At 40.4% G+C, this 10,181-nt stretch overlaps 2 protein-coding genes across 2 annotated transcripts; both read left to right on the top strand.

The window, feature by feature from the left end:
• The first annotated feature begins 312 nt into the window (after positions 1 to 312).
• LOC109175179 (crocetin glucosyltransferase, chloroplastic-like) lies at positions 313 to 1,883 on the top strand. The gene has a single exon (XM_019324433.1). The coding sequence runs from the start codon at positions 393 to 395 to the stop codon at positions 1,788 to 1,790; it is 1,398 nt and encodes a 465-aa protein (XP_019179978.1). The 5' UTR covers positions 313 to 392; the 3' UTR covers positions 1,791 to 1,883.
• Positions 1,884 to 4,512: 2,629 nt separating this feature from the next.
• Positions 4,513 to 7,084, top strand: LOC109175125 (protein FAR1-RELATED SEQUENCE 5-like). Its single transcript, XM_019324376.1, has 2 exons — positions 4,513 to 5,294; positions 5,671 to 7,084. Exons 1-2 carry the CDS (start codon positions 4,513 to 4,515, stop codon positions 7,082 to 7,084), a joined length of 2,196 nt encoding a protein of 731 aa, XP_019179921.1.
• Positions 7,085 to 10,181: the final 3,097 nt, after the last annotated feature.

Here is a 10,181-nt window from a genome sequence, read left to right as displayed (position 1 = left end):
GCATTAACAAGGATGCATGGGACGGTCTCACGCAAATTTGTGCCTAAAACTATTATGGAATAATACAAGTACCCCAACACATTTGTATTTGGTTAGAGAAACTTATCATATTGTTGAGTTTTATATAATTCTATAATTATATTAAATATCAAATACGTTGGACAAAGCTCAATTAATATAAAATGATATTTGCTTTCAGATCGAGATTTAAATTGAAAACATCTCTCCATTAAAAAAGTCTAATTGTTTTGGCGGTTCTCTTAGCAGATTCCTTGTATAAACATCCAAAAGCAAAAGCTATTCCAATGCAATATATTTAACACATAGTAGAGATTAGAAAATATACATTTGTGGTTCATTCAATTCAATTCTTGCCCATTCAGAGAGCCAATATGAGAGACGACTGCCATGTCCTTCTGGTGATATATCCAGGACAAGGCCAAATTAATCCATGTTTACAGTTTGCTAAGCGCCTTGTCAACTTGGGAGTTAAAGTCACCTTATCAACCAGTCTCTACGCTATCAATCGCATCTCTAAGCGCCCGGCGGGGATACCCGGCGGCGGCATAGATTTCGCCCCCTTTTCCGATGGCTACGACGACGGCTACAAAGGCACTGCTGATGGCTTCTGCCACATATACAATTCCATCAAGGCTAGAGGGTCGGAATACGTGGCTAATCTTGTCAAGGCCAAGGCGGCGGAGGGTGCTCGGTTTACCCGGATTATCTTCACCACACTTATGGCATGGGTCGGGGAAGTTGCCCGGAGTCTTGAAGTCCCGGCCACACTTCTTTGGACTCAACCTGCCACGGTTTTGGACATCTATTACTATTATTTCTCTGGTTACCAGGATTTGTTCAGAAGTTGTTGTGAGAATGGAGTGGTTGAGTTTCCTGGGTTGCCGCCCCTTTCTCCCACTGATTTCCCTTCTTATATGTTCTCCAACACAACAACAAATGCTTTGGATTGGGCTATCCAGGGGATGAAAGATCAGATCGATCTGATTAACAGTGAAGAGAACCCCAAAATTCTAGTCAACACTTTTGATGACTTGGAGGTTGATGCTTTGAGGGCTATAAAGAAGCTGACACTGATTGGGATTGGCCCTTTGGTTCCTTCTGCATATTTGGATGGGAAAGATCCTTATGATACCTCGTTCGGAGGTGACTTGCGTGATAAGTCCGATGACTATGTTGAATGGTTGGATTCTAAGGGTAAGGGTTCTGTGGTTTATGTAGCATTTGGTAGCTACTCTGATCTTCCAACCGCAATGATGGAAGAGATTGCTCAAGGACTTCTTCAGAGTAAAATGCCATTTTTGTGGGTAATTAGGGAGACGCTGACTGGTGTTCAAAAGCCAGAAGAAAATTTGAGCTGCAAGGAGGAATTAGAGAAGCAAGGGAAGATAGTTCGTTGGTGTACACAAGTAGAGGTTCTGCAACACCCGGCTATTGGGTGTTTCTTGACTCACTGCGGGTGGAATTCGACGATAGAAAGTCTGGTTTTGGGGATGCCAATTGTTGCCTTCCCTTTGTGGAGTGACCAAATTTGCAACGCTAAGCTCATTCAAGATGTTTGGAAAACTGGGACGAGAGTGAAAGCTAATGAAGATGGCATTGTTGAAGCTCGTGAGCTGAAGAGGTGCATTGAATGTGTGATGGGAGAGGGAGGAGCTGAGCTGAGAAAGAATGCTAAGAAATGGAGAGAATTAGCTAAGAGTTCCATGAAAGAATATGGTTCTTCAAATTTTAATCTTAAAGCTTATGTAAATGATGTTCTTTGTTCTTAAGTAATATTCCGTATTAATTATTAAGAGTGCTCATTTCTAGTTGAGAGCTCGATTAGCTTGTCCCAACGTTGTTTAGTCGTTGTCGTGTGTCCCTTGACTTTGCCAAAGATTAGGTACTTTATCTAATCTCTTCATGATCTAGTTCTTAGCATCAATGTCAAGTTTGGTAGTCCTCTTTGTCCATTTGTCATAGGGTTTTGGAACCCTCACTAGTCTTAGAGGTGGACGCGGGGTTTCTTCTTCTTCCTCATCTTAATCCTAATTTGACCTTTGGTTGGATAGTCCTGCTTGTGTTGCTAGAGGTGTCGTACGTGTTGACATATATTCTCGATCCTTATTAGCTCGTTCTCTACCACATTCTATATCCCGAAATTTATGGTTGAAAGGTGTATTTTGAGTCTAGTAGTCCTACATTCTTCAAAATCTTTCTGAGAGTGATTAGGCACTTATAAGGCAAAAGTCAATAGTACTTACCATTCCTATTCTAATGTCTAATATCTAATGCCTCTAAATGAACACAAGGCCCCCTATTTATAGCTACGAATTACGCTTGTCTCGAGGCCTGTCACGGTGTTATAGGTCTCGTGACAGCTATGACAAGCTCTCTGAAGTTAATCGCTCACGAACTGAACCACGGCGTAACGCCGCTCATGATAGCAGAAGCGGCTCTCTTAAGTTTGTTTCACGACATGCTTTGCATGCGTGACAGTCCTCGTGATGTCGTATCCTGCTTACATCCTATTTTGTCCACTTTGCTTCCAAATTGCCTTTGATTTAGTCGTTTTTTGTCTCTAAAACTTGATATGTGCACACATTAGCTCACCCAAAACAATTAATCAAATAATTTGTTTTTTTTTTTTTTTGAAAGAATCACATAATTTGTTGCTTTAAACATAATTAAAGCAATTCTAATCCAAGATTGACCAATTTATGCACTATAAAAATAGTATAATTTAGCACTTATCACCAGTAGGTAACATCTCTTTTATCCATCCCCCTATAAATTTCTTCTGAGATTGATATATTCCTTTTGTCTTAAAACAACATAATATGATTTTTTTCCATGTGGTGATTGTAGAGAATATGCTTGAGTCTTTTGCTGGTAACCCTTCTATTGTCCAACTCCTTCCGAGCTAGATAGCTCCTTCCAACTGAGCTGCTTCCGGATGCATTCATTTTGGTTGCTTCTTTCTGATACGACTTCTTTTGGTTTAACTCCTTTCAATACGACTCCTTCCGGTGTATATGATGAACAAAAAGTTGAAAAAGATTTACAGCTAAAGAGTTTGATGGGTCTAGAAAAGCATTATAAGAAATTTATATAAAATTATTCCTAGTAACAATGTCTAACTTACAAATCTAATCTAAAAACTAATAAATGTGAATGAAAGTTATACCCTTCATTTATGTCCATTTTTCCGTTACATGTTTTTTATACATTATAAGATAAGAATTGTACTATACAATATTTTGGACGAACATACCCCTACCGATATAACTTCCATTATCTTTTCCACTATTGTTACCATGCACATGCATCCAACATATATTTTCTTATATTCAATAATAATAATAATAATAATAATAATAATAATAATAATAATAATAATAATAACAATATATTAGAGTTATATGTTAGATATATCCTAAAATATAAATATCAAATTTATAAAAATATTTTACATTATTATTATTATTATTATTATTATTATTATTATTATTATTATTATTATTATTATTATTATCTAAAATCTAATTAAATCTAAGATTTAATATAAAGTATTAATATTGGGCACCTATTTTTGCACATTGCGCATCGAAAATATTAGTCATTAAATAAGACTATAAAAACTATGGGAAGTATAAAAACAAATCTATACTATATATATATATATATATATATATATATATATATATATATATATATATATATATATATATATATAGGGATGCATTCCAATACAAACCCCCTTAAAATACAAATGTGTGGACATATTCTAGCCACAAGATGTGATTAGATCAACGGTCAAGATGAATGCAGCTTACTAACACACGGATCACCAATTATTTATGAGAAGGGTAACATAGAGAATGCACACCCCTCTTAACCGGCAGCATACTAATCAGAAACGGAATAGAATAGACTGGCATGCTACGATACGAAAAAGGAAGTTTAAAGTGCGTAGGATCTGAAGACAACCCAACACTGCCACCGGAAAACCTCTGTACGAACGGACTAAACTACGACGCCATACCGGCCGAAAATTCAAGCAATTACGAACGGACGAAACTACGACCGACCACGGACGACAGATCAGCCCCCATTCAATACGACGCCATACCGGATTCTATGGAAGCTTTGGACCCAGGTACGTACACTGGTAAAGCACGCTGTGTGTGTTCTTCATTATTTACCTAGTAAAAAAGAAAAGCATAAATTGCAGAAATTATGCTGCATGGCGTGCTACTTAATGGGTGTTATAATAAATGATAATCCGCATGATGTGGTGAGGTAGGCATTCGAATTTGGTGAACTGAAATTTGGTGAACCATGCGAATTTGCAGTTTGGACACATGTGCATACACATATTTTTTCCACTTATATTGTACATAGTATTAACAGTGCTGCCCTTGATATACAAGTGTTATATTATTTCACAAAAAATCCCATTTTTGATTTATAGGGGCACAACACAATGGAGACGAAGCAACAGAGTGCAACATGGTCGTATTACCCGATGGCACAAAACAGTGGCTACCTAAATGCAACAGCGAAAACACCCCATATATTGGGCAAGAATTTGCAACACTAGAAAACGGAGTAGACTTCTATGGGGCATACGCAATAATCGCCGGATTCGATATCCGACACGGGACGAAGCGAAGGAACAGGGCAGGGGCAGTTCACTTAAAATATATTTTATGTTCACGGGAAGGATACAAGCCCAAGAAAATGAGTAGTAGCGACAAAGGAACCACCGCCTCACCGAAGAAAAGGCGTCGGCTATCAACTCGTGTTGGTTGTAACGCCCGAATAGGGTTCACAAGGCGCAAAAGCGGTAGCTACAAAATACATGCACTTGAGCTATGGCACACACACTGCCTATGCTCTGACATTGGTAGGCCATTTCTTAAAATAAATAGGAAGCTAGATATTGGACACAAGATATTCGTAGCAAACTGTGCAAGGGCAAACATTGGTTCCACAAAATCATGGAGGTTATACAAGGAAATGGTTGGAAGTTTTTCCGATATAGGAGCAACATCCACCGATTTCTGCAATTTTAGAAGGGACTTGTTGGCATATATTGCTGGAGCAGATGCACAGATGGTAGTAGAGGACATGTACAAAAACAAAGAGATGGAACCCGACTTCTACTTTGATTTTGATCTCAACGAAGACAGAGAGCTATGCAGGCTTTTTTGGGCAGACACAATATCCCGGAAAAATTTTGCATGTTTTGGCGATGTGATGTCATTCGACGCAACCTACAGCACAAACAGGTACATAACACACCGATTAAATTAATTTACTTTAATAAAAATGTTTGTGTGCATGCCCTCGTAAAACTGTATGCATAGGGATCTATACAGCAGAATTGAATGCGTTTGACTTATAATTAAAATTAATATCCATTTGACTAGAGCATGGTAGTCGGCGCACATACAGATTGCATGGGTGATAAGCATGAGGTACTATTGATAACACTAACAATAGGGGTGCTTGGGAATAATTGTTAAACCGGGTACAAGGAGTGGTGTGCACTTGTTTGAAACCCTGTGTGCATGGCAGAGTGGTTTTGCACAATTCCCTGCCTGCAAAGCTGTTTTTACTATTATATGTGTGTGCACTAATTACTTTACAACATAAACCATGCAGATACAAGCTCGTATTTGTACCGTTTACAGGAGTCGACAACCATAAACGGAGCATTACATTCGGAGCAGGCCTCATTGCAAGAGAGGACATTGACTCCTACGAGTGGCTACTAAAAAACTTCAAAACCGCGATGGGATATACACCAAGCTGTGTTATTACAGATCAAGACCCTGCATTAAAGGTCGCAATACCTAACATTATGCCGGAAACAAGGCACCGATTCTGTATGTGGCACATAATGGAAAAAGTGGGGGACAAGGTAGGGAATGCACTAGCAAAAAACATGGACTTCAGGAAGGCACTGAACAATACAGTATGGGATGAAACTTTAAGTGCAACTGCATTCGAATTGAAATGGGCAGAGGTAATGCAGGAGTACAACCTTGTCCACCACCGGTGGTTCGATCAAATGTACAAAGCCCGTGCATCATGGATACCTGCATATTTTCAAGACATATTCATGGGCGGACTACTCAAAACAACATCACGGTCAGAATCAGAGAACAGTTATTTTGGCAAATTCACCAACCACCACAACAGCTTGGTAGAGTTCATAATGCAATACAACCGTGCCATCGGAGAACAAAGGTACAAGCAAAAACAGCTAAACGCAGAGGGCGAAAGTTCATTCCCTGAAACTAAAACCCCATTGGCCATAGAACGCCAAGCCGCTGCAACGTACACCAAAAACATATTCTACGACTTTCAGGAAGAAATATGGGAAGGAAGCTTCACATGCAAAATCACCTGCAAGACAAATGTCGACGGGGGTTCCAAGTACACTGTTCATGACACTGGGGAACAAATATTTGAGGTAACGCACGAAGAATCTACTAAAAGAACACAATGCAATTGTAACAAATTCAACAGAGTAGGACTATTATGTAAGCATGTGTTAGCCGTGTTCAAGAACGAAGGCGTGGAAGAAATACCAGGATGCTATATTGTTCCCCGTTGGACTAAGAATGCGTGTGCACAGCCAATGTACAATGTAGTGTGGAAAGCATCCAGTACCACACAGGGTGGGAATGAATTACGAACAATTGCCAACCAACTATGGAATGAATTCTACAACTGCATGGGATTGGCTAATGGATGCCCAAACGAAATGGATATAATGTTATCAACAATGCAAGAACTTAAAGGGAGGCTACAAAGCGCCAGACAACAAACCAAAGCAAGCACCACCCCACAATCAGTGATTGAATCAATACTAAACACCACTGCACCGGCCGAGATCCAAATCAAACCCCCAAGCGTTGCAAAGAACAAAGGTAGTGGGAAAAGATTAAAGAGCAACAAAGAGAAAGCAACCGAAAAACACAAGAAAAAGGTGAGGACATGCGCTACTTGCGACCGGCCGGGCCACGACAGCAGGAATTGCCCAGAAAGAAAACCCCTACCAGACGAGTAGCCCGTCATGGTTTACATCACTACGAATGCAGCCTCATTTTAAATTTCAATTAAATACTAGTCAAATTTCATATTTAGACCCATTGTTAGTAGTTAGTTTGTTCAGATATGCACACTGTTTACCATCTTTGCGCACCCACATATTTTATTAATAGCCATGTATGGCAATATACAACTACTTTATTTGTTTTCTTATGCACACCATCTAATATCAACTTGCATCCCCAGCTTAGTCAAGTACACGAGACTCATAGATATGCACACCCTATACCATTATTGCACACCCACCCAGGATAGTCAAAATAACTAAGGACCGCAGCTATGCACACCGTCTACCATCGTTGCGCACACAAAGTTTTCTTTAAATTGGCCAAAAACGCTACCCACCCCCGAGTCACTACTTACAGCAGTGAAACTCATTAAGTTTTAACCATGTTTGAAATGTATTGAGGAACGCACAGTATTTAACGCAAATGTGCACTCATTGAATAAACAATAAACCCCCCACAATCAAATTAAACTACCCTAATTTAAAGTGTACCCATGGAAACTAATTTATTCCATTTACATATAAAACTACCCATGGAAACTACCAGTGACGCATGCAATTTTATGAATTGTTAGGTCGACTAAATGCACACGGACGGGACCCGTTGTGCACACCCTGCACACTGCACCAGCCAAAAAAATAATAATAATAAAAACAAACTACCATAAAAATTAACATAATAATACCCATAAGTAAAATGCAGCTACCAGTTCCGGCATGCACCAAAAGTAATTACACTTCGCAAAAAACTACCACCATTATAAATAATAACACCAACAGGCCTACAAATTGCAAACCGGATGCCATCTAAACGCCAAAAAATACGAACTAAAACTCCATACACCCCGCACAACAACGACACACTACAGACCCCCTGCGACAGACTTCACAGACTGATATGCCCTGGAGATATTTCGACACTTATGTAAATTGAATTCGGAGGTTGTAAGTTCCTTCATGTATCTCAACCTCAGCTTCTTGAGCTGGGCAGTGTTACCTTTGGTCAGCCCACACCTCCATCTAGAAACTCCCTGTCCTAAATAACTCTCCATATGACGCATAACATACACGCCACAGTCAATCTTGTTCTTGCCATCACGCCAACTCATCTGCATGCGCTTCGCATCCAACAATGCACACATCTCAGACCTCGACGGATCAATGCATTTAAATAACTCCATAAGCATGAACAACTACAGCAAAATTCCAAGGACCAAATGAGTACCATAAAAAAAGAAGACAAAGAACAAAAAAATTAGCAACTAAAAGCTCGGTCACAACAAAAACCATACCAAATCATCCAGACAATCGCCATACTTCAACTGCTTGTTGGACTGAAGCGTCGAATTGTCAATAATCTCATACCGGATATTACGGAAATCAATGCAAAGAAGAAAATAGTGGCCTTGCCGTAGGATGGGGAACATAAACTGCACACACCAACCACGAATGGGTAAAGACATACAATGAGTACACGCAAAACATCCAGTAGGGGCTTGGAACAGTACACGGACAATAGTAGGCACAACAAGTGAGTTTCCCATTTTTAAATGCTAAACTATACCAAAAACAAGTACAAACACAACATAACGACATAAACTGACCCAACATATTCTAATGCATTGGAAATTTGAATCGAAAAATACCGAAAAAACTAGCCTACACAATTGTACGACTCCACCAATGGCAGATCAACAACTGAAACAAGCTGAAAACCATACATACCATGTCCACCTCATTAATATGCTGGTAAGGCGTCATCTCAAACTCCCCATAGAGACTGTCCTTAAACATAGCAATCCGCTTATCCAGATCAAGAGAGGTATCCACAACCGTACGGAGCTACAACAACGACACACGCAAAATCAAACCACATAAACACGCAAACATAACACACCATATGGGTAAGAAGTAGAAACAAACCGTGGAAAAAGTGGATGCAAAAAAACGGGAAGGGGCAGAAGGGGCCCTATACCGCTCTCGACAATTCAAAAGACACGTCCATGCATCTACCACGGCAACCTCAACCAATGACCCAGGTGAAAGCGACAACAAGTCCCCCCACCGCGCTGCCCTACCACTAACATCGAACAAAATATCGTCCCTAAAACATACAAAGATAAACAAAACAAACATATGAACTACCCATACGAAACGGAATATGCATATCAAAAAATAGATTCACAAACTAACATGTTCACATCTGCAGCACACAACAACCAGTTGCAAATCACCGCCTCATCCGGGTTGTCCAAATCGGGCAAAGCCATAGAGCTCGTGGAACCAGAAGCGCTGAAATCTAGGCGCGACACCCCCGGAGGAACACCAATCGGCGCCCGAGAAACCCCCCGACAAGGTTTCAAGGGTGCTTGACACACAGGCCCGGCAGACCGACACCCAATGTCCTCCCCCACAGGTATTGATGGCTGCACAAAGAAATAAGATAATTAAACAACACCAATAAACACACAAAGCGTGGGATACCACACAAAATGGCCGTAAACACCACAATCAATTCATGCACACCCCGCAACACACCCCAAATCAGCACATACCAACCCATGCTGAACCGGTGTAGCCATCGCAGATTCACCACGCGCAGGAACAGCACAGTCCCCAGCTTGTACTGCAGCACCCCCACCCTACGGAAGACAAAAAATGAAACCACAACACATCTCAACACGGAAACAGATTAACTAAGAGCCACACGCAATGTGCATATACTAATAACTAACTACGAAGAACACATTATACGCACCACCCCCGCAACCACAGGTGTATCGGCAGGATGAGAAGCACGCGTAGGTTCAACAGTTACCGCCGGCAAAGCACAATCAGAAACACCCCCATTCGAAATGCCCCCGCCAGAAACCACACCATCCACAACCGCACCCAAGACATCGCCACCACAGAAATTACCATGACCACCCTATCAAGACAGAAAAAACAAAAACCACGACAACAATGAGCGTAAAAAGGCAAAAGAGAACCAACGAAAAAAAAAAAAGAGATCGAAACCCACATAACGAAACCACTAACTCGCATGCAC

Source organism: Ipomoea nil, unplaced genomic scaffold, assembly GCF_001879475.1.
Source record: "Ipomoea nil cultivar Tokyo-kokei standard unplaced genomic scaffold, Asagao_1.1 scaffold0684, whole genome shotgun sequence".
Taxonomy (NCBI): domain Eukaryota; kingdom Viridiplantae; phylum Streptophyta; class Magnoliopsida; order Solanales; family Convolvulaceae; genus Ipomoea; species Ipomoea nil.
The sequence above is the reverse complement of the archived record's forward strand: the minus strand, read 5'-3'. Positions and strand labels throughout refer to the sequence as shown.